The 25,644-nt window shown below is 38.6% G+C and overlaps 2 protein-coding genes across 2 annotated transcripts; one reads left to right on the top strand and one right to left on the bottom strand.

Annotated features, from left to right (window-relative positions):
• Positions 1 to 3,377: 3,377 nt before the first annotated feature.
• On the top strand, positions 3,378 to 6,422 carry LOC143850209 (uncharacterized). Its single transcript, XM_077359494.1, has 3 exons — positions 3,378 to 3,524; positions 4,819 to 5,069; positions 5,850 to 6,422. Exons 1-3 carry the CDS (start codon positions 3,378 to 3,380, stop codon positions 6,094 to 6,096), a joined length of 645 nt encoding a protein of 214 aa, XP_077215609.1. The 3' UTR covers positions 6,097 to 6,422.
• On the bottom strand, positions 6,263 to 23,107 carry LOC143850122 (nicotinamide adenine dinucleotide transporter 1, chloroplastic-like). Its single transcript, XM_077359440.1, has 9 exons — positions 22,783 to 23,107; positions 22,204 to 22,299; positions 18,540 to 18,646; positions 15,877 to 15,925; positions 15,576 to 15,685; positions 8,324 to 8,418; positions 8,138 to 8,226; positions 7,962 to 8,056; positions 6,263 to 6,837 (listed from the first exon to the last, which is right to left on the bottom strand). The coding sequence occupies exons 1-9, from the start codon at positions 22,850 to 22,852 to the stop codon at positions 6,592 to 6,594; spliced, it is 957 nt and encodes a 318-aa protein (XP_077215555.1). The 5' UTR covers positions 22,853 to 23,107; the 3' UTR covers positions 6,263 to 6,591.
• Between the last annotated feature and the right edge of the window lie 2,537 nt (positions 23,108 to 25,644).

Here is a 25,644-nt window from a genome sequence, read left to right as displayed (position 1 = left end):
GGTTACGGAGGGTTAGGATCAAACTATGGAAATGATTTTTTGGGGCACAACCTATGTAGGTTTTGGCCCATCTAATGGACGGTTTGGATCATCCTATGGTACGTGCCATGCCGTACTTTTAATAAAGTGAGGAGTGCCCTCATTAAAATACAGTAGTGCTGTTAACAGTTCCCTTTATTATTTAAGTTATTGCTTTAGGCACTTAGCCTTGTTAGGAATCAGTCATAACCATAGTAACTGTATCTGATAGGATTGGATGAAAACGAAAGGCCCACGACAGTGATGGATCAACCTGTTTACAAAGTAGATTCTCACAAAATCTCCCCTATTTGCCTCCATTTACATTGGAAAACTTCTTATAAACTTTATTATGACAGTCTCTTATTGGTTGCCCACGGATCCCATTATCAAGAAGTGTATTTGTTACGTGCCTAATTGGCCGTAACACAAATAAACAAGAAAAAGATAGAAATAGAGAAGGAAAAGAGGTTGATTCGAGGCAACTGGACCTCCTAATGGCTCGATTCGAGAGGAACAATGACTCTCCTTGAACAAAGTCTCGTTGGTGCTGTAAAATTATTCTCTTTTTTCTTTTCATTGAATTGCTACTACATAAATACAAGCAAGAGGGAGTGCAACGTCACAAGCACACTTACCCACTAACAAGACACATCATAAGTAACTAGTGTTGGGACTCTTAACAGGGTAGAACTCGCCCCTAAAAGCTAGCTGTTAGAGGGAGGGTGCCCATCCCTAATAAGCAAATCCACATCCATTGACTTTTCCGATGTGGGACTATTTTTGCTTTCACGTGGAACCCCCAACAATCTCCCCCTCCACGTGGAAGCAACGTGGACAATCTCGCCCATCCACGCGGGTGCAACGTGGGAACTACGAGATCTACCCGAGGGATTATTCCGTCCTAGCAGGCATTATCGGGGTTACTGAGATCTTCCCCGAGGGACATTCCCACCCTCGGAAGCAAACCGGGGTTACCACGCCCTAGCTTCGATACCACTTGTTGGGACTCTTAACAGGGTAGAACTCGCCCCTAAAAGCTAGCTATTAGAGGAAGGGTGCCCATCCCTAATAAGCAAATCCACATCCATTGACTTTTCCGGTGTGGGACTATTTTTGCTTTCACATGGAACCCCCAACAACTAGGTCCCCACTACTCTAAACACATTAGCCACAACTAATGGCCATTGCACTAAAACACATACCCACTGCTATGCACTAACTAACCCCACATGCAACACAAGAAAATACACATAACATTCCTTCCCCCTTAAAAACGACCTTGTCCTCAAGGTTGAATTATTGGAGAAAAACTTATTCCACAAGGGTCCCAAATTTTAATGGTCTCGATCAGTTGAACCTCGCTTTCAAAATCCATCATGATCAAAGTTGGGATGAAATAAGATTTTTCATGAAGCCGCTTCAAAATGATGAAATGATCATGATGATCCTTTATGGTGTCTTCAACAAAACTATTCTTGTCTCCATCAATTCTCGCATTTTTCTTCACATGAACATCAACACTTTCAAGATTTAACTTTTCTCAGTCTTTACGCATTTCTTTGATCTCTTTACTGATTTTTTCCAAGCTTTCCGCAAATCGCCGGTGTTCTTCCATCATTTTCAAAAAAAGCACTTTGATTTGTTGAAAATCATCGCGTATGGATTCCAAAATCTCTGAAGGCGCAGCCATGGCGTAGGATCTACCGCTCTGATACCAATTTGTTACGTGCCTAATTGGCCGTAACACAAATAAACAAGAAAAAGATAGAAATAGAGAAGAAAAAGAGGTTGATTCGAGGTAACCGAACCTCCTAATGGCTCAATTCGAGAGGAACCATGACTCTCCTAGAACAAAGTCTCCTTTGTGCTGTGAAATTATTCTCTTTTTTTTTTCATTGAATTGCTACTACATAAATACAAGCAAGAGGGAGTGCCACATCACAAGCACACTTACCCACTAACAAGACACATCATAAGTAACTAACTCCCACTACGCTAACTACATTAGCCACAACTAATGGTGGTCATTACACTAAAACACATACCCCCTACTAAGCACTAACTAACCCCACATACAACATAAGAACATACACATAACAGTATCCATGGCTTCTTTTACCCATTTACCCAGGCACATTATTGATTCCCCTGGCCTAGATCTACTTGTTGTTAATGGATCGGTAGTGTTGAGAAAATCCGCCGGGCAATCCGATCCGATCGTGCACAAATTAAACGGAAAAGTAAATTCAACACAAGCACGCCATAAGACGAACACCGAGATTTTACGTGGTTCGGCCAAGCCTACTCCACGGCCAAGAAACACAATCTTCCACTATGAGAAAAACAATATACAAGGATTACAATGGATTAAACCCAAACCCAAAACCCGCAACCCTTTCTTTGCTTCTCAACCCAAGACCGTAGAAGAGAGTAATCTAAGAAAAACCCACAAGAGAAACCTCAAGAAGAAACCCAAAAGAGGAGCCCAAGAAAAACCTAATTTCTTCTTCGTTCTTTTTCTCCCTCTTGCTGTTTCTTTCTCTCTCTTCTCTTCTCTATCTTTCCTCCTCTTGGCAGCTGACACACCAAGGAGAAACCCAAACTTGCCACACCTCTCTCCACGCATGAGAAAAGAGATTTTCACTTCCCTTCTTTGGTTGTTTCCAAAAAACCAAAGAAAGAGCTTCTATCTTTGTGCCTTTGGCTTCCCACCCAAGTAACACTCGGTGGGTGGGAAATAAAGCAACTTTCCCAACAGGTAGGAATATTGTTCCAATAGTTGATTCTTCAATTGAGTTCATTTATATCCGAACTCATTGATTTATCACCAGAGGAGGAATTGGTAATAGGCAGAAAACCATTCGTTCTGGTTATACATTCGGTGTATCTTTTAGAAAGACGCGTAAAAGTGACTTTCTTCTTAGCATTTTCCTTTGAAGAAAATGATCTTCGAGGGCCTAAAGAGAGGACTGCCAGGGTCCGGATGGCCTCTGCCCTCATGGTCAGGGCTCGTGTGGGGTGTAAATATCATTTCCCTCCATTAATACACCTGAAATGTTTGGATTGAGAGCATAGGAGGGTAACCTAGGAAGAACATTGAACTCAGGCGTAAAGTGAACATTTATCTAGTGACCTTAGATTCATGATCCACATAACTTTTAATAAATGCACCTTCTTTTCGTGTATGTACACCTACACACACGTCCATGTATCAAAAAAAAATGTACAAATAAAGCCTCAAAGAATCTCTCCCCCTTTAAGCAAACAAACATACAAGCAAACCCGATTCTTCCTTCTCTTCTCAACCTCTAGACCAACCAACATGGTTGCCATTTTTTGCCATACTCATAGCAAAAATGGCGGTCACACACGCAGATCTTTCACCTGGCCACCAGAAAACCGATTTCGCTAGTCAATTGGGTGTCTTCCTCATGATCTCCTCCATACTTTGTGGCCTCGCTTGTTTCATTTTATGTCTTATCGCGGAAGCCATGAGATCAGAGGTACATGTGTACATACATCAAATGCACAATAGTTTGCATTATGGTTTATTTTAGTAATCCTTGTATGTGTTTGGTTGTACAAAAGCTTGGATAGCTTAGGGGTTTTGCTTGGCATTTGGGTGCCATGTCAGCAAACACCCTTGTTTGGTTGCCAATATAGCATTGACATCCTAGGAGACTACCAGGGATGTCTCCTGGTTAATCATTACTTGTCTGCTGATGTGTCCCCCTTGTCCCATCCCTATGAAACCCATAAAAAGGTGAATTTTTTCTTGGATTTCTTGGGAATGACGCCTTCACCCCCACTTCCCCTCCAGCCCCCGGGTTTTAAATTTCAACTGTCGGTGAGGACTGAAACTGAAATTCCCCAAATTTACCAAATTTCGTTTGAAATTTCGTCCCAAAAAAAAGTGGCATTTTGTTAGCCGTATGGAATTTCGCCCGAAATTTCAGGATTTCAGCTAAAATTTCGGTTTCGGATAAGTCCGAAATTTTAGCCGAAACCAAAATTTAAAACCATGCTTACCACTATTCTACAAGTAAGTTTCAAGTCAATCAAATGCTTGTCTCCTCCCTATTGACTACTTACACCATTAACCTACGAGGTAAATACTTGCAAGTTGCAACCAATTCCTAAGCCTACCTTCACAGTGCTGGTCTGATTGTCGTGAGATTAATTAATGTAATATCAATTGTAAAAGCATACAGACATTTAGGCCCTGTTCGTTTCAAATTATGACAACCAATTGCCAGCCCTAAACCTATAATTGGACTCAAATTTAAATGTAATTTTGAGTCCAATAATAGATTTTGTACTTACAATCGGTTCTCATAATCTGAAACAAACAGGGCATTAGTATACAATCATAATCAGAAAAACGATGTTATGTACATCGATCAACGATTGAAGATCCTTCCTCGTATTCGACGGAGACGATCTAATGGCAGTACCTATCTTGATTGATCATGACGGATGATTAATCTGGTCTGGATCTTCTACTGTCACTTTAGATCATCAGATCTCACCGAATGATCAAGTTAATTAAATACTAATACTGATGTAATTAACATAGACATCCATGTCTAACTAGAATATGATGCACTGATTATCCTCATACGCTTAATCGATTATTGAGTCAATGAGTAAATCCAATAATTTCACACTTATTCTCACTCTTCAATTCAGACCGTTGATCTGAGATCAGTGGTTCACATGTAAGATTATACAGTTATCTCTACCAGTTAATGCATAGATCATCAATGTTTCTGATTAATACCAATCTCTTCTTTGCAGCTGACATGGTTATTGATGACTAGTGAGAGTGAAGGGGGGAAATATGAATGTGTTTATAGTGGGAGTGGGAGGACAGCGCTATTGTGCGCCGTGGGTGCATTTGTGGCCCTTGCCATGGCTATGGTGATGAAACATGGCTACATTTTAGTGGCTCTTGCCAACCCAAATCCTTCTTTAATTGCTTGGACTCCAAACTCAATCTCCTCCAAAGCTCTCACCTGGCAAGCTTGTTTTTTCTTTCTTACCACCTGGTGAGAGCCACTACCCTTTTTTTGGTAATTATATGGGACCCTCATATCATGGTGAAAGCTTGATCAGACCGTTCATCTGGTGGGCCCCACTAGAATTTACTATAATTAGGGGAGATGATATATTTGCCCGCTTTTCTTCCCAGGGTCACCCCACTAACCTGGTTGGATCCAGCCTATTCTTAAAATACACAACTCGCACACACTCCCTCTCCAAAAAAGATCAAGACACCAAGCACTACACTTAGATTTATTGGAGGGGGTGGCCCCAGGGAGAAAAGGGGGTGGATATTTTACTTCTAATAATTAGTATAAACAACTGAATTAATAAGGCTTTCTAGGGGAATGCCAGCACAGTAGGTCCCACCTCATCTGATGGGCCTTCCTTGGGATCACTTACGGCACAAAAATCAAGCTAATCACTCAACAATGTATGTGTAAGTAAAAAGAGTGGTCATAAATACATTAGAAGGGGGTGGCCAGGGAAGAAAAGAAGGCAAACATATCACTTCCCCAAGTTCTTAGGGGGTGATAGGATTGCATGTTTGGATTGATTTTCGGGTTTTAAGAGATCCAAACGTGTATGCCTACCAAATGAACAGTTCGGATCAAATCAAAGGTGGGACCTACGACCTTAAGCAAAAAACTATGGGGTTGTTTACTTTTGGGGGTATTCTAAACTGAAGAGCACCCCAATTTCTGCAGGGGCGCCCTTCAGTTTAGAATATCGCTTAATAGAGAAATTCTATGATGAAGGGCCTTATTTCTCCGACCCTCGTGTAGGGTCTCCTTTGCTATAAGTGAGGTGCTTCTTACGATCGGAATTATAGTGGAATCCGGTCACCTGAGATCAAGGCCGAGTTGCCTCATCATCCAACCAGGCTTATTCGTGGCCGCCGGAGTTTTCGGCTTAGCAACTGTTTTCCTCGCCGCCGGCCTATATCTTACAATATTACGAGCACAACGGCTATGCCAAGATGAAGGCCCACATCTCAGGCAAGAAATTGAAGGTGGGCCCACATCAAACTAGCCGTAAGAATGAAGAAAGTTGGTGTAAATTTGTATATAAGACAAAAAAGTCTCGTGACTTTATTAAATTACGCCTTTGTTTTTTGTTTTTTTTTTTCCCTTCTTTTTTGACCTTATGTATTTAAAGAGAGAAAACAAGCCAATGACTAATTTGATGGCCAAGATCATAAAGCAATGGCTGGGATTGCTCATTGAGATTGTGGAGAAGTAATCCAGTCTGATAATCAAGGATCATAAAACAATGGTTGAGATTGCTCACCTGTTATTCCTATTTTCCTTTTTTTTTTTTTTTTTGGTAGCCCAAAATCAAATCCCCTAGTTTTGATATCTCCCACCCCCTCTCACCCATTTAGACAACAAAACAAAGGAGGCTAGCCAGGCCAAATGACCTGTCTCCAGCCAAAGAATGTGAAGCACTGAAGCCTGAAGAATGGAACATCTGTACTTTTCCGAACACATTTTTCAATGTCTAAGGACCCAAGTTGGAGTGGTTTGTCTAGTCCATAGTCACGACGTGAGGGTGTGGCTCGGGAGGAAATAGGGTGACCAAAAATCTATGAATCATCTCAAAGCTGGTGAATGTAATAACAGCAGCAGGGGTGGTCCTGAGCAGGTTGGTGGCACAGCCGCGGTAAAATCCAGGGATACCATCTTTTTGAAATACTTTCTTAACACAGTCGGCTACACCCTTATAGCGCTTCTCGGAATGGTGCCCTTGTTCTTGAAGCCTTGAACGCACCACCTGCATGTAAAGTTATGTCCTATGTCAGGAATTTCTCGGCAAGGGAAGATCTCAGGATATATTAATTTTTTCTTTTTTTTTTCTTTTTCCGGTTTATAGTGGGAAAAATGAAAAAATAAAACTATTTAAAAAATGGGATTTGCTAGGGACCATCGCAGAAGGCATTTCGCAGGCCGGCTGTTGCATGAGAGAGCAGCCACATAGGTTCACTTTTCAACAGATTTTGTCTGAGGTGGCTGCTCTCTCATGCAACAGCTGGCCCGCAAAATTGCCTTCTGCGATGGTACCTAGCAAATTCCTTAAAAAATACAAAAAATATATAAACTAAGGAAAAAAAATAAAATATCGTGATATTATCACAATAAAAGAAAATAGGAAAACTGTTTGTGAGCTAGACAAACACAGGGGGGCCCACATTGTTTGGATGATCCAAAGCATTCATTTGATAGGCCCTCATATAGATAGGGTGTGCCCAAAAAACCAGCTTCATAGGATCATCTTAATCCTTCCATTTGTCGAGGTTAAATGGACGGGTATAAACCTCTATAAATCTGCCCATTTTTAACCTCCACAAATGGAAGGGGGTTAGGATGATCCTATGAAGCTGATTTTTTTGGCACACCTTATCTATATGAGGGCCTAATCAAATGAATGCTTTGGATCATCCAAACAATGTGCGGACCCCTGTGTTTGTGAGCTCTAGCTCATATAAGCTTATATGAGCTCTAGCTCACAAACACTTTTCCCACGAAAATAACTCTATATTTTTCAAATTCTTGGGATTATTTTGGGGTTTTGTTGTTTTAACAAAATATTAAATATCGCGATAAAATCTCTGTATTTTGAAAATATTGGAGATATTTGTGACATAGTGTCAGAGTGTAATCAAGTAAGAAACAGTGAATTACAATTGTCTCTTTCTTTCCTTGTTCCGCAGCTTATATCCAAATCAATTAAAAGACCCAGGAAGAAAAAGATCAAGTTTTATATATATATATATATATATATATATATATATATATATCATACAAGTTGTGAATGATTACTGAGAAAATTCATCATATCTCACCATAGATAGAGATTAGTTTCCAGAATAATTTATTGAGGTTGTAAAGGTCCATTACCTCATGTGGATATGTCAATGTTGATGCGGCTATTTTAGAGACTGATGAGGCAATAGCAACATCAGCTGCGCTGAGTGTATCAGCAGTTGTGTTATCTGATAAAACCACATGTGATCAACAAGAGCACTAAATCTTCATGAAGAAAGTTGAATAGAGTGAAGAGTGGGAAAGATTACCCCGATTAGCCAAGTAAATTTTGATCTTTTCGTAAGTTGGGAATTGGATAGCAACATGACTAATTCCAGCTAATGCGGGCACAAGACCACTGTTCATCACATAACAATTTGTACATCATGGAATCACTGTTAGAAAGGACAAATTTGTCTACTATCATCTGGTATTGTGGATAGGGGATAACAAACCTGTAGAGACCACGAATACCCTCCTCATGGGCTATTCTCCTTAAAGCAGACAGCGTACTCCTATATGGTACAACTCCAACTCTCATTCCTTGAGTCTACAAAAATAAGAGCGGAAGGTAAAATCCCAAGTTTCAACTGTCACAAACATAAATTGATCAGAAAAGTCCAAGTGAAGAGAATAAAAAACTCAAGTGAACCAAATTAAAACGTAATGGAGAGAAACTTTGGGGTTCGTTCTATTTTCTCTAGAAAAACTCATGTAAACCACTTAAAACTCACGTCCTTTTTTTTTTTTACGTTTTTTCCCTATTTTCTCTTGCAACCACTTCTTTTTTGCCACTTCAAGCATACAATCTTCTCTACCCTGTAATCTATTCATTGCTTCTTATTGTTACAATTACTACACTTGCAATCATGGGACTTGTCGATTCATGCAATTAATTTCAATTGATTGATTACAGCCGTTAATGGTCGGATCAGCATGAAACTTTGAGGTATTTTCTTAGACCACAGTCGAACAAACATAATCAAATCTAAGCATGATCCAACAATCAGATTGTGATCTATGATCAATTCCATATATAAAATTTTAAAATTCTGCAGATTTAGAGAAACCATCTAGAATTGAGTTTTTTTTATCCTACTAATCTCAAATTTTCAGTCACCAAAAATTGTTTTCCTACCACGTACTAAATGTTAATAGAAATACTATGATCGGTCATTGCCGTTCCTTTGGGACAGTTGTTAAATTTAGTTACTTTTCTAAATCCGAAAAAATGTAAGTGGTTTTTATTAAAATTCGCGAATTAAATTTCATCTAGTATACAACTAGAATCAATCCCCAACCCGACATTCGATCCTTCTGAGCTTTCCTTCCCAAGAAATGCCGTGACCATTTTGGTAATAGAGCTATGATGTGTACATTGTCTTACAGAAGTAAGATTTCTTTGAAGTGACGGATTCTTTTTTAAGTTAGATTTCTATTTCCAAGCAATGTCTTTCAAAATGTCTTAAATAGAGTCCTTGTTTTTATTTAATAGATTGAGCAGATCAGGACATTTTTATTTACTTAATTATGAGAGTTAGTATTTTAGATCTCCAGAGTTAAAAAGTCTTTAGGCGACAAGAGTCCTTGCCAATTTTCGTGGGGTTTTATTCCTTATATATATATATAAGGGTTGCTGCTAATGTTAGCATAAAACAAGGTGGGCCCACATTGTTGGGGGGATCCAAAGCATTCATTTGGAAGGCCCTTTCATTAGGGCTGCACACGGTTCGGTTCGGTTCGGTTTAGGGAGTTTTTTTTAACCGAACCGATCCCATCGGTTTGGAGAAAATCCAAACCGTAACCAAACCGATGGGGGATACAACCGAACCGATTTTGACTGGTTCGGTTCACTTCGGTTCACGGTTTATCCGATACAGATCCAAATCAAGTAGTTAAATACGTTTATCTAAAAAAAAGGTTTATATATCCAAGTCAGCCATTAATCCAACCATCAACTTTAGAACATATCAAGTCATCAACACAAATACACAAGTCATCAACACAAACATATAGTCATAAATCATTTTAATACAAACAAAGTAACTCAATCCATATTCGCGCCCCCGCCCTTTTCTTCTCTTGGACAACTCCTCTAAGTATTTATGACTATTATTTTACACTTCTAAAGGGTGGTCTAAGGGGAAGGGGTGAATGTATCAATGTATCATTACTTTTGAATACAGGGAATTGATAGAGGCACACCTCCCTTGTTTAAATCACCCCTCTTCTCTTTGCAAATGATATTAAGTATTAACTCACCTTAGATTTGATTATGACATAAAATCAGTTCATTTTTTCCTCCATTTCTCGGTTCGGTTCTGTTAATTTTCATATTAAAACTCAAAAACCATGAACCGAACCGATGGGATCGGTTCGGTAAAATTCTAAACCGTGACCGAACCAATGCCTAGAAAAACCGAATCGAACCGAAAGGCCCAGTTCAGTTCGGTTTATCAGTTTGGCCCTTTTTTGTGCAGCCCTGCCTTTCATGGATAGGGTGTTCACCAAAAATCAGCTCCATTAGATCATCTTAGGGTGTCCATTTGTGGGGCGAAAAAATGGGCAGATTAGTGGGCAAACAGTATCTGTCCATTTTCACCCCCACAAATGGACATCCTATGATGATCCAATGAAGCTGATTTTTGGTACACACAGTATCTGTCCATTTTTACCCCCACAAATGGACATCCTATGATGATCCGATGAAGCTGATTTTTGGTATACACCCCATCAATGATGGGGCCTTTCAAATGAATGTTTAGGATCACCCCAACAATGTGGCCCCACCCTTGTTTTATGCTAACGATAGCAGCTAAGCTAGCTGCTAACATTAGCAGCAACGCTTCTCTCTCTCTCTCTCTCTCTCTCTCTCTCTCTCTCTCTCTCTCTCTCTCTCTCTCTCTCTCTCTCTCTGTATATATATATATATATATATATATAAGAGAATAAGGTTTCTGCACTCGAGCGCAAATGGGCTATCTGCGCTCGAGTAATAACGAGTGTTTCTATTGGTTCGTAGACGTGGGGCCGCTGAAACACGTATACTTTAAAGAATATTCAAAAAAGACAATCGAGCCCTCACGACTTCGAAGGAGGAAAGAGAAATTCTAGTCGAGTCCCATTTCTAGAGTAGAAAAACGATAGAGTAGAAAAAAAATCCCTAACCTCGTCTGAAGAACTCTAACCCGTCCGTGCTTCCCCTTCTTCGTCTCCACATCCAAATCGACTTCCAGAATCTGGTAAGATTTTTGAAAATCTTGTTAATCTCTACCTCCTCCCCTTTTCTCATATCAATTCTCTTGAAGAAGCTAGGGTTTGTGCTTACGAATGGGCTACTTGTTAGGGTTTATGCTCGTTATGATTTCTTTCAAGGTTTCTGTGTGGAAAATCTGTTAGTTACATGCATTTTTTTGGTGAAAATTTTGATTGTTGAAAGCTAGGGTTTTTCTTTTTTAAATCTATTAATCTCACTAATTTTTTGGGGGTTTTGAATTCATTTGTTTTTTGAAGAAAAGGAGTGGGATTTTTTCGTTTTTTTTCCTCCTTTTTCATCCTATTAGGGTTTTGTGTAAGCTTGTGGTTTTGTTAATGATTAGGGCTTTGTATAATACATGGTTTTAAATTTCGGTTTCAGCTAAAATTTCGGACTTATCCGAAACTGAAATTTTAGCCGAAATCCCGAAATTTCAGTCGAAATTTGGTACACGCGCTCGAAATACCGTTTTTTTTTTTGGGTCGAAATTTCAATGATTTCGATCGAAACTTTGTAAAAGAATAAAAAAGTAATATCTTTTAACAAATTTCGCCGAAATTAACGAAATTTTGTAAACTTCGGCTATTTCGGTTTTGGTCTTGACCGAAATCCGAAATTTTGGTCCGAAATTTCGGTCGAAATTTAAAACCATGGTATAATATTAGGTCTTTCATTTGCTCGATTTATGTCTAAGCTTGTGGTTTTCATTTGCTATTTCATTTAGTTCAGCCACTGATTTATTTCAATGTAGATTTATTTCAGATTACATTGCGAAGAGATCGAGCCTCGAATGTCGTCTCTTTTTTTAACCAGATAAGGGAGAAGGGAGAAGGGAGAGAGCGAGAGCCGGAGACGAGAAAGAAAAAAAAGCGCTATTGTTTTTTATCGTAATGATCTTTTACGAGGGACTCGAGTGTCCTTTCTTTTTTCCACGTGAATGAAGGAAGGGCTCAACTGTCTTTTTTTAATATTCTTTAAAGTATACGGGTTTCAGCGGCCCCACGTCTACGAACCAATAAAACACTTGTTATTACTCGAGCGCAGAAACCTTATTCTCATATATATATATATATATATATATAGAGGAAACTGTTGGTGCGCTTAAGCTCACCAAGCTTATGGTGAGCTTAAGCGCCCAATCACATGGGTCCCACATTTTCTGTGGTTATCCAAACCATTCATTTGCAAGACCCTATCGTAGATAGGGGATGTACCAAAAATCAGCTCCATAGGATCATCCTAACCCTCCATTTGTGGAGGACAAAAATGGGCAGATTTGTGGACAAACAAGGTATGTCCATTTTGACCTCCACAAATGGATGGGTTAGGATGATTCTATGGAGCTGATTTTTGGTACACCCCCCATCTATGTAAGGGCCTTTCAAATGAATGCTTTGGATCATCCTAACAAAGTGGGCCCCCATGTGATTGGGCGCTTAAGCACACCATAAGCTTGGTGAGCTTAAGCGCACCAACAGTTTCCTCATATATATATATATATATATATATATATATATATATATATATATATGAGAAAACGGTTCCTACACATATGTGTAGATAAGTTATCTACACACTAGCTTAAAATACAGTGGGGGCCACATTATTTGGATGATCCAAACCATTCATTTTTAAGGCCCTCACATAGATAGGGTGTCCACAAAAAATCAGATCCATAGGATCATCCTAACCATTCGAACTGTGGAGGCAAAAAATCGACTAATTTGTGAAGGTTTAAAGACATCCATTTTACCTCCACAAATCGTAGGGTTGGGATGATCCTATGGATCTGATTTTTTGTAGACACCCTATCTATGTGAGGGCCTTTAAAATGGATGGCTTGGATCACCCAAATAATGTGGGCCCCCACTGTATTTTAAGCTAGTGTGTAGAGAACTCTCTACACATATGTGTAGGAACCGTTTTCTCTATATATATATATATATATATATATATATATATATATATATATATATAGAGAGAGAGAGAGAGAGAGAGAGAGCAAGCATTTGCTGCGCTCGAGCGCAGCTAAGCTTAGTTGCGCTCGAGCACAGAAACAGGGTGGGGCCACATTTTGGGTGGGATCCAAAGCATTCATTGATGGGCCCTTTCATGGGTAGGGTGTCCACCAAAAATCAGCTCCATTGGATCACCTTAGGGTGTCCATTTGTGGGGCCAAAAATGGACAGCACCCATTAGTGATCCAATGGAGCTAATTTTTGGTAGGCCCCCCCATGATGGGGCCTTCCAAATGAATGCTTAGGATCACCCCCGCAATGGCCCCACGCCCCTGTTTCTGTGCTCGAGCGCAGCTAAGACTAGCTGCGCTCGAGCACAGCAACCCTTTTCTCATATATATATATATATATATATATATATATATATATATATATATATATATGTTGTGTAGGGAATTGCTAGCGTCCATCGCAAAAGGCATTTCGCGGCTGGTCTGTCGCATATCAAACCAGCCACCTCGTGAAGGGAGACAAAAGCTGTTATCTTCATTCATGAGGTGGCTGGATTGACATGCGACAGGCCAGCCGCGAAATGTCCTTTGCGATGGATATAATGAATGAATGAATAAGTGATTTGCCGTGGTGTATGTTATTTGCAGATGACATAGTATTAATCGACGAAACTAAAGCAGAAGTAAATGCTAAGTTAGAGTTATGGAGAAATACTTTGGAATCCAAAGGTTTTAGAATGAGTAGGATTAAGACAAAATATATGGAATGCAACTTTAGTAATGTAAGGAGGCGGGATGAGGATGTAGTAAATATGACTGGACAGGAGGTACCTAAGAGGGAAATCTTTCGCTATCTTGGTTCAATTCTACATAAGGAAGGAGAGATTGAAGAGGATGTTAACCATAGAATAAGAGCAGGTTGGTTGAAGTGGAAGCTTGCCTCAAGAGTTCTGTGCGACCGTAAAATCCCTACCAAGTTGAACGGAAAGTTTTATAAGACAGTTGTGAGGCCAATCATGATGTACGGGTCAGAATGTTGGGCCACCAAGAAGCAGCATGTGCATAAGATGAGTGTAGCGGAGATGCGAATGCTTAGATGGATGTGCGGCCACACAAGGTTAGATAGAATTAAAAATGAAGACATTCGTAAAAAGGTGGGGGTGGCATCAATTGAGGAGAAGATGAGATAGCACCGCTTAAGATGGTTTGGACATATCCAACGTGGGCCTTCGGATGCTCCGGTGAGAAGAGGAGACTCGTGCCAAATTGAAGGAGTAAAAAGAGGTAGGGGCAGACCGAAAACAACTTGGGTAGAAACAGTGAGGAAAGAATTGATAGCTAGGAACACAACAGAGAACATGACCTTGGATAGGATAGAATGGAAGAAAATGATCCACGTACAAGAACCCAACTAGAGTCAGGATTAGAGCCGGATAGATTCCTTTCACATTCGTCATGAAATTTTTCTAAAGGATTCATTTAGCCGACCCCAACTAGTTTGGGACAAAGGCTTTGTTGAGTTGAGTTAAGTTGAGTTGAGACGCTTTTCCCTTGCGTGACAGTGACTTCCATTGCTCTTAGACATGGCAGTGATGCTCATGATTTAGCAACTATTGATGCAAAATGGCTAGATATGATTCAGCTTTAGTAGCCAAGGCTTCAAATTTCGGTTTTGGAATGCGTTTCGTCCTGACCGAAACCAAAATTTTGGTCAAAATCCAACGAAATCTAGTCAATGGCTATTTTTTCTCCTATTTTATTTCCATCGAAATTTCTGAAATTTCAGTAATTTCGCCGAAGTTTCAGGATAATATTAAATAAATATCAAAAATCCAGATTGGTGAAATACCTGTCCGAAATTTACGGATATATACTTATCCTTTGGGTATTTCCAATTTCGCTTTCATTCTCAACCGAAACCCGAAATTTCGGATTTCGGCCGAAATTTAAACCTTGTTAGTAGCTATTGAAAAACTGTCCAACAGAGCATCTGTCTGAGCAAATGGCCCTTAGAACAATATTCATAGAAATAATGCAAGACAATGAGGCACCAATAAGGTAGAATGTAATACAGAAGCCCTTCACAAGTTGAATAGGGCCCATTTGTTAACACTCTATCTTACAGATTAGTTATAAATAGACAATGATTTGTAAGTTGAATTGAATATTAATTATAGTTAAAACAGAAGAAACAAATATCTGCAAGGGCCCAGCCATATGGAGCTATACAAAGTATAACCACTGTTCCAAAGGAGATTTTGTTTTCAGCCTTAGAACAATATTCATACGATACCATTTTCGAAAAAAAAAAACAATATTCATACGAAATATTGCAAGGGCAGAACTGCAGAAGTGTAGAGAAAGATGAAGAAGATTGGAATTTACAATGTAATTCTAATTATTTCATATGATTACTTGAATTTTCAAAGGGATCTTTTCTGCCAGTACCGTAAGAATGCCAGGACTCCTATGTGTGACATACCTGAAATCTTGTCTTGACAACCCAGAGTGGATTAGTGGCAATGGCTGTGGCAGCTCCAGCACCTGATGCAGCAATCATGTTCGCGCCAATTGAAAGTTGATGCTTCCCATCTATTCAATGTATGCAACCTTGAACACATTAGAGACACTCAAACAGAAAAGGCAAAAAAAAAAAAAACACACAAGTGACTTGAATCATTTACATTCAAAAGAAAAAAAAAAGTGGTATGAAAGAAATCACAACCAAAATTTAATATTTCTTTACATAGTCTATGAGTAGAGTACAGTGATATGAAACTGACCATCCGAAGAAAGCAGGCTCTTAAGTTGATCATACATACTGAAATACACCTGCACAATCGATGACAAATTGACATTGGATTAATAAAGGGTTGTGAAGCTTTCTTGAAGAAAATATTCCTTCAACTGTCAAGTGACAAGAAACCCAGCAGCAAGCCATTAACCAGTTAAAATAAACATTAATCCATTCCATGGCGCAACAGAAACCTCTTCTACCAATTGTAGTTTCTTTATTGACATTGTACTTCATGCGTTGAAGGAGAAAAATGTGATGTTTAATAGAAAATGAAGAAGATACGGATCACAGCCACAATATACCTCACAAATTAATCCTTGGATGGGAGTTAATTCGAGATCAAATCCTTTCAAGGACATCGGAAATCGGCATATCATAGAACTGGGAAATGCAATTTTTAGGGACAGTGTTGAACTGGAGCAGACTAACCAATAACCAAGCAGAGAAAACTTTTCAGGAGGCTTGAAATGAGATTTCAACTGTCTCATTGGATCATCAAAATTCAGAGTTGCCATAGTTTGGTCAAGTTTTAGAGTTGCCATAGTTTGGTCAAGTTTCAAGGCAAGAAATAAAGAAATGGCCCTGAGTGAAGAAAATTCAACCGTACAGTGGTCAATATGACTAATTTTGCACCCACCTTGAGTAGCAGACAAATTTTCAGTAAGTTCGGTACATAAGATGGGTTTCATATTGAGCATAGTGCCAAGTGGGAAAAGGTAACGAAAGCTTAGTAGCAGACTAAAGCTGATCTAGGAGAAGATGAGTGCCTGCAAAAGTTGGTAATGGAGAGTGGATGTATGAACAAACATTTATAACCATTCCCAAAAAAGAAAAAAACATTTATAGTACACTATTTAATTAAATACAGAAAAATATCTATTTATTAATTGTGTTCATTAAGACTTTTTAAATTTTTTTGAATGGTATCGACTTATTTAATAAAATGAAGAAAAAATTTATTGAATAAATTATGTTCATTAAAAGACTAAGATTTTAAAAAACAAATCAATTCCAAGAAATAACAGAACTAAACATATCACAAACTTACTGGAACTAAGGTATACATTTAGGGGCCGTTTGGACACGCGAATTTTTGAAACCAGGTTTTAGTTTGAAAAAAGTGTAAACGAGAGTTCATGATCAAGCTGTTGCATGCTGTGCTGACAGCGTTTCTTGGATTTTTAGTAAGAAAACCGGGTTTTAGAAATCTCTCCCGCATCCTGAGATTTCTACAACCTGGAAACATGGGGTGATCTACTACTCTCTTGCTACCGGAAAGAATGGCGAGAGATCAAAAAACGACGGCTGGTCTCTATCTACTCTCGTCTCCCATGTACAATTTTGAGGAAATCCAGGATTCTAAAATCCGCGTATCCAAACGGCCCCTTAATCACTCATGCCACTTGAACTGTTGCAAGGATATCACGAAGCAAGTATGCCGAGGGCTTTGACAAATTCTTGCTCTTGTATGAGGAGTGCAGAAGGAAAGGTCGTCATGGTTAAAGTAGTAAATGCCAAGATAAGAGTAACTGATAAATAAACCCTTCTTCTTTTCTTCAAAAGAAGGATATGAATAACTGGATAGGACAAATTCTTGCTCTTGTATGAGGAGTGCAGAAGGATATGAATAACTGGATATTGGAAGGACAAATTCTTGCTCTTAATAAGACGAGTGCAGAAGGAATAGACATCACAATACGTAGCAAATGCCAAGACATGAATAACTGGATATTGGCAGATGCCAAAGAGGAGAACGTGCCTGTGTTTCTTTAGCAGGATTACAATGTCCCTATCACCCTGCTATTGAGCCGCTAGAAGTACCATTTTACATCTTGTAATCTACTTCCTGGATCCTTTGCTTACAAGTTGCCTGAAACTTAGCTCTGACTCCGTGAAAACAGCAAGAAATATCGGATTGATGGTTCTTGTCTTGTGCTGCTCGAAATCTTCGGATCTTAGTGTCAGATCAAGTGTCAACATGGATTCGGTAACAGATTCATGTTAGACATGGCAGGAATTATCCCATAGGCTATTCCACATATAGAAAATCTAGCTATCATATGCAATTTCTTTTTGCACCCACATATAGAAAATAACTTAAAAATCATGTTTCTAACACAAAAGAGAGGCCAACAAGATGGTTAAGAAATACCACTACATAATGTACAGATGAAATGGTAAATAAAAAGCATGATAGTTCCAGGTCTCATCTTCCCCACCTTGGAGATTCACCTGTAGTATGGAAATGAACTATTTCATCTCTAAGCTCAAGGATAGATTCATTTCTCATCTCTATAGAGAAGGAAAAAATGTGGCAAGGGATCTTTCTAACTGTGGTGTTACTGTAATGAGATTATAAATCTGCATACTGTTATATCACTGCTTGTTAGGACCTTTATGTACAGTTTCTTTATTTACAAAATTGATTTTAGGTCAGGCAAAGTTAAAGAAAAATAAACCTTGAAATTGCAGGAATACCTTTGTTGTCTTCTTACTAGTATTGGTACCAATATCTCCAGTATCAGTCTAAAGCTAACCTTCTATTTACTGCATTTTCTCAAAGTAATGAGAAACAGACTAACAATTTAAGTAATACAAACTAAGAACTTCATTAATGAATAGCAACTTAGAAGAGGAGGGAAAACTTACAGCCCAGTTCGGAAGTAACGCAATCACAGTTGGTGTAAGCCCACGATACATGCCACGTACACCCTCCTTTTTGGCTATTTGTTTCAAACTCCCAACTATGAGACTACCTAGTTAGATATAGATAATTATAAATCATATAAATACAACTTCCAAGTTTGGAAAGGAAAATCAAAATCGATACAATTACACATCTACAAAGCTGTGCATATTATTATTGTTCAAGCCAATTGTGCCAAGAGTAAGAAACAAGTGATTTTTCTTTTAATCTTCTTTATTTAGCAAAATGATGCTAGGTTACATAAACAATATGATTGTTTGAAGGGATGCATCCCCCTGTTTTCAGCATCAAGTTGCATGAATATCCATGATCTCAAGAAGCTCACACACGTGAAGCAATAGAAACACTGTAAAGGCCACTCTCAAATTTACAGATTTAATGTAAGACCCTGACAACCTCCACGCTATTTGACAACCCGTGCTTTTTTAATTGCTATGATTTATATCTAACAACCTGTGTTCAAATCACAATAGCACCTGAACTGATCATAAACTCTCAACAAGGTTTTAAATTTCAGTTTAGGGGACTTGACTTGTTCACTTACTAATAGGGCTAATGGGAGGCTCCTAAACGCCCTATTAGTAAGTTATGCTTGTTGGCTTTGCCAACACAACATTAGGGCTGTCCCCTTCTTTCTATGCTGACCCCGGCTCGGGCTGGCTTTTTGGGAAGCCCGTTCCCACTTCGCTCACGGCCTGGCATGCGTGCCAGCGGTAGTGGGAATCCCTGCAAGGAAATCTTTTTACAAGATAGGAAAGCCATATTTGCAGATTTAACCCCATGAACTCCCATAAGTCGATTCAAGATCTCGCTATCAACCTCTTGTCCTAAAAAAGGTAATCTTGATGAAGTCGGTCGATTGGGACAAAATTGTATCCCTTAGGAACCGCACATGCACCTTTGGATGCAAAGATTTGGTACCAAAAACGGTTAGCAGTGACCATCGAGTACGTCTCTTATTTCAGTTTCGGTCGCACAGAAACGGAAACATTTCGGTTTCGGTGGAAATCTTGTAAAATCACAAAAAAGTATGGAAACAGTTGCAAATGATGAAATTTTTTAATCTTTTCAAAAAACATGTGCAAATGACAAATTTTTAAGATGAAACTTTGGGAAATGCTAGAATAAACACTACATACTTATAAACCATCACATAAGCAAAAAAAACCATCCATAATAGCTAAATCATATCGAACAACTAGTGACATGAGTTGTCGAGCATGTATAAAAGAGTGAAGTCAATAAAGAAGAACAATGTAAAGAAGTATAAGAAAGTACAATGACCAGTCTCCCCTTTAAGGACCCCAACTCTCTGTAAATCCCACTATAAAGTTTCAAGGTATTATTGATCTCGTTCCGATCTGACATCCCATGCATAAAATACAATTACTTTGATGTGGAGTAATGTTGCCTACCAAATATCGTTCTCTACATTAATGAAATGGAATGGAATGCAAATAATAACAACTTCCTATTTTTTGTCGTCCCGACCATTTCAGTATAATTTCGAGAATTTCGGTCAAATTTGAGGGATTTCTGTCAAATTTTCGGGGAAATAATGACGTGAAAAGAAATCATGTAGATTTCATTTTGGTGGGGATGGAAAGGGAAATACTTCGGTCATTTCTTGGAAATTTAAAACCATGACTCTCAAATTCAAATTATTGTTGTCTGGATACTGTTTAAATGCCAGGGTCTCTTTCCATAACCATCATCACAAGGTCATATGTCATGTCTGAGATAATTAACCAATTTCCAGTGTATGAGTCACTAAATCAAGCAGTGTTTTAAAACTCGGCAACTCGGCTCGGAACTCGGCCGAGTCGACGCGGATTTGCGGTGGCTGCGTTTTGGAGTCCCGGACTCGGCGAGTCCTGGCCGAGTCGTGGCCATTTTGAACTCATATTCCATCCTAACTTCAACCATTCAAAAAAAAAAAGATCAGATTTACAGGAGAGAAACATACCTAAAGCCGCAGAGAAAACCCTCTGTAATAACCTAACTCATGAAGAAGAAGAAGAAGTAGTTCGTTTTTTACTGGATCTGATTATATGATTTTGTGAAATGATAAATACGCCCCCTTTCATTACCTGAGACAGCCCCTCCAATGTAAAATAGTAGTCATAAATACACTAGAGAGGGCTGTCCCGAGTAAAACCAAGGGCTGATTTGAATAAAACAAAGGGGCAAATATAATTTATTATTTTTTTGAGCAGTGCAGTACACAGTGAAGTTGTCAATTCCAGCCTGACTTTTGCAGCTTTGCTTGTCTTATTCTCTACCTCATTCTGGGTGTCGGTGACAGCCATTTAAGAAGACAAGGATATAATTCTTTTTTATGGTGTAAGCCTTTATAGTTCCTTACTTTTCTAGAAGTACTGTACGGACCACACTAGAGGATGATCCAAACCGTCCATGTGATGGGCCATGGACTGTTTGGATCATATGGACGGTTTAGATCATCCTCTAGTGTGGTCCGTACACTACTTCTAGAAAAATAAGGGACTTTAAGGGCTTACACCATATAAAATCTCCTTTTTTGATATATATAACCTCTTTCTTTTGGTTATTAAAAAATATTTCTAAATTTTCTTACATTTTTAACACCTGAAAAACAAAAAGATAACTTAAACTAAACCTATTCAACATTTACTTAGATGGACCTTCAATTTATGAGAATATGCCTCCAATTAAATCATAATCATATCATTATACTCAAATTTTCCAAGAAAAATTTCTCATCAAAAATGTTTTTCTTGCATGTATTTTTTTTAAAAATTAGCGGGCTTGCACTTGGTTAGATGATCTAAACTATTCATTTGTTGGGCCCTACTTAAATGGGTTTGGATTTTTGTATTTTTTTCATTTATTTTTTAATAAAAAATAACGACTCGGCCGCGTCAACCGCGTTCTTGGCCGCGTCAACCGTGTCCGCGCCGAGTCGACAAGGATTTTCTTCGGCCGCGTTCCGCGTCGAATCCGCATTTTTAAACACTGAAATCAAGTAGCCATTAATTTTTTTTTTATCAGAGTCCAAATATTGATATTCATATTCCAATCATACAATTAAAGAAAAAGTAGAATAAAATAGCAACTCAATGAAGTAAAGCTAATTAACCAATTTCCAGTGTATAAGTCACTAAATCAAGTAATCACACTATTTTTTAAACTACGCTTTCTTTCTTTCTTTTGATGGACCAATCAATTTTTTATCCAGGAGATTTCCACTCAACTCCATGCCACATGCTCCAAATATTGGTATTCCGATCATGCAATTAAAGAAAAACTAGAAGTGAAAAGGCAAATCTATGAAGTAAAACAGAGTTTTTCAGAATTCCAACATGCAATGGAACCAACATCATATTTCTTGCATAAAATTATAAATTATTGAATTGCATTGAGGGAGCAACAAAGAAAAATAAAATCAGACATCATCCAGCTAAAAAGACACAGCAATTCTAACCCACGACTCCCCAGTACAGAGCATGACACCATGCACTCATCTAAGCATCACCATGAAACAAGTAATGATAAATTTTCTTAATTGAAACAAGCAAATTTAAAAGAAAAAATAAAACAAAACAAAAGGGTCAAAATAAACCAGACCTTTAACACTGTCATTACCGAGCTTCGGCAGCCCATGGACCTGAAACCTTGTCTTGATAACATCCAAAGGACAAACAAAAGTAGCTGCGATAGCGCCTACAAAAAAAACACTCAAATTCACGAAAACTAAAGACCTAAATCCAACGACCCACTCAAAAACACTCAGATTCATGAAAATTAAAGACCTAAAACCAAAGATCCACACAAAAATCAAAAGTGCCTACAAAAACACTCAAAATCACGAAAATTAAAGACCTCCAACCAAAAATCCACAAATACATCAAAATTTCCCACAAAAACACTCAATATCTAGTAAATTAAAGACCTAAAACCAACGATCCACACATAAATGAAAAGTTCCTATAAAAACACTCGAATTCACGAAAATTAAAGACCTAAAACCAACGATCCACACATAAATCAAAAGTACCTACAAAAACACTCAAATTCACGAAAATTAAAGACCTAAAACATAACGATCCACACATAAATCAAAAGTATCTACAAAAACACTCAAATTCACGAAATTTAAAGACCTAAACCCAACGATCCACAAACAAATCAAAGATTTCACTATACCTGCAGCTGCGCCAGCGCCGGCATTGCAGAGAAGGCCTCTTTTGCTAAGGAGATGAGATTCGACCGCCATTAAAGAAAAAAGACTCGAAAAATCTAGAAAAACACTGATTTTTGGAGAATTCTAGGGTTTCCTCTCTGGAGAGGAAGATCGAATACAACCAGAGTCGCATGGCAAAAAGATATAGTGAAGAATTTCACTGACAGCAGAGAAGGTTAGTAGAAATTAGGGTTAGGGTTTTGATGAAACGCCATGGAAGTTTCATCAGGTGGAGGAGAAAATATACTTGTTTTGGATTTCGCTTTCTTCGTTCCCTCCTCGCTGTTGACTAAATCACACGACCGAAAGTCCGAAACTGGGCTCGAGAAGGGAATTTTTTAAGAGGGATGATTTTTTCGCCCCACTGTAGGATAATGCACCCCCTTGGTAACGTGAATGGTGAACGCTTTTTACCTCAAATCACTTTACCAGGGGGCGCATTATCCTGTTCGGGGCGAAGAAATCATCGTTAGTATGTGTGACATCAAGACGCGGAATCCTTCTAAGACAGACTTAGGGAGATGATAAATTCGCGCCCCTTGTAGGATAATTCGCACCACTTGTAACGTGAATTGGGGCAGACTGTAACGCTTTTTTATGGCAAATCACGTTAACAGGGAGGCGCATTATCTTACAACGGGGCGAAAACATTATAATTAACATATGTGACATCGAGAAAAGACGCGGAATCCTTCTAAGCTACACGCCGCATATGCATTTTGACCATGTTGGATGTCAGAAAAGGAGTGATAGACTTAGGGAAATGATTTTTTTTCGCCCCCTTGTAGGATAATGCGCCCCACTCTTTAAGGCCAATTGTGGGCAGACATTAACGCTTTTGACGGCAAATCACGTTAAAAGCGGGGCGCATTATCTTACAACGGGGCGAAAAAATTATAATTAACATATGTGACATCGAGAAAAGACGCGGAATCATTCTAAGCTACACGCCTCATATGGATTTTGACCATTGGGTAGAGAAATGGTCGAATGTCAGAAAAGGAGTGATAGACATACGGAGATGATTTTTTTCGCCCCCTTGTAGGATAATACGCCCCACTCGTTAAGGTCAATTGTGAGCAGACAGCCAGACATTAACGCTTTTTGACGTCGGATCACGTTACAGGAGCGCGGATAATCCTACAGGGGGGCGAAAAAATTATCGCCCTGGACTAATAGCCCGCGGCGTATTATACTGTTTACTGTCTTATAGTGGGGTTTGGTGATATTTAAAGAGGCTGAAACACGTGGTGCCTTTTGTTAATAGAAAAAAGAGAAACGTGTGGTGCTATTTCACTAGTTTCTTCAGCTACTACAATTTTTAACTTTTGAGAAACTAGCACAACAATGCTTTAATAATTGCACAAATGTAGCTTGTCTTGTTTCCCAAAACGGAATCCCGTTTGCAGCGAGCCATTCTCTTTGGTTAAGTGCACTGAACCAGCTTGTCTTCTATTATTTAAAGAGGTTTCAAAGGGTTATTACAGTTCCCAAAAAGCTCGGTTTGTGCAATTATTAAAAGGAAATGATTTCTGCGCTCAAGTGTTTTGATAAACATGCGCTCCACTTGTTTGTCGTGTAGTATTTAAAGGATGTTACGATTCTCAAAAAGCTCTTAAAGCCCTTTAAATACTACACAACAAACAAGTGAGTGCATGTTTATCAAAACATTGGAGCGCTGAAATCATTTCACTTATTAAATCATGGTTTGCCTGATATCATTTCCCTTTCCAAAATAGTTGATGTTGTGTGGGTTGCAGTCCAGCAAAGAGAGTACTTTATTTGAGAAATGACATATTCTCCCCTTTTGCTTCCCCAGGCCACCCCCTTATAGTGTAAAAGAGTAGTCATAACCAAGGTTTTAAATTTCGACCGAAATCCGAAATTTCGGGTTTCGGTTGATAAAGAAACCGAAATCGGTCGAAATTTCGTTTATCCTGAAATTTTAGGGATTTTCACCCAAAAAACTGAATTTTTAATAACTACTTAATATTATCCTGAAATTTTGGAAACTTCGATCGAAATAAAGTTTGAGAAAAAATAGCCGTGAAAAAGATTTCGTTGGATTTCGATCGAAATTTTGAAATTTCGGTGTCGGTGAGGACCGAAACGCATTACGAAACCGAAATTTGACACCTTGGTCATAACCATAGCTAGCAAAACGTTTTGTGGGTTTGCCGTTTAAAACGTTTACAAGTTTTTTTCTTTAAGCAAAAAGTTTAAAATGCATTTTAAACATATTAAACACCTTTTTTGCCAACTTTCCAACTTCACCTTGCTATATTTTGTAAATGACAAAACTTTAACAACATTTTTTTGTGTTTTCATTTTTTCACTACGGGCATGTATGGCTGCCAGGTAATGTTTTTCATGACAAATCACCATCTCCAAGTGGAGATTAGGGTGAAGGTTGCTTAAAATCTGCAAACAAATTCCCAAAACCGATGAGTCTGGCGTTGACAAGTTGCTATAAACCAGAAACGGATTGATTCAGTTTTGAGTATAGATTTCAATTACCGGATTTTTTTGCATCTTCCCTTCACTCTTTTTTTTTTTTTTTTTTAATGATTAAGCTGGGGTGAGGCAAGACCCCCACCAGATATATTAAAAGAAAATGAGAAATACAGAGAACGGGCCACCAAGGACCTAACTTAGCATGCTGCTACAAGCCACTAAGGGCTAATGAAAAACAACAATATACAAGCTACAGGAGATCACCAATCCTAAACAGAGAAATACATAAAAGATGATTGTGCAGACAGCAAATTCACTGAGGCTTTCGAAAGTAAATCATCCATCTCTTGTCACTTTCCAGTAATCTCAGC

This window comes from Tasmannia lanceolata, unplaced genomic scaffold (assembly GCF_043159265.1).
Source record: "Tasmannia lanceolata isolate RefF3 unplaced genomic scaffold, GAP_Taslan_0.1 ptg000002l, whole genome shotgun sequence".
NCBI lineage: Eukaryota > Viridiplantae > Streptophyta > Magnoliopsida > Canellales > Winteraceae > Tasmannia > Tasmannia lanceolata.
The sequence above is the reverse complement of the archived record's forward strand: the minus strand, read 5'-3'. Positions and strand labels throughout refer to the sequence as shown.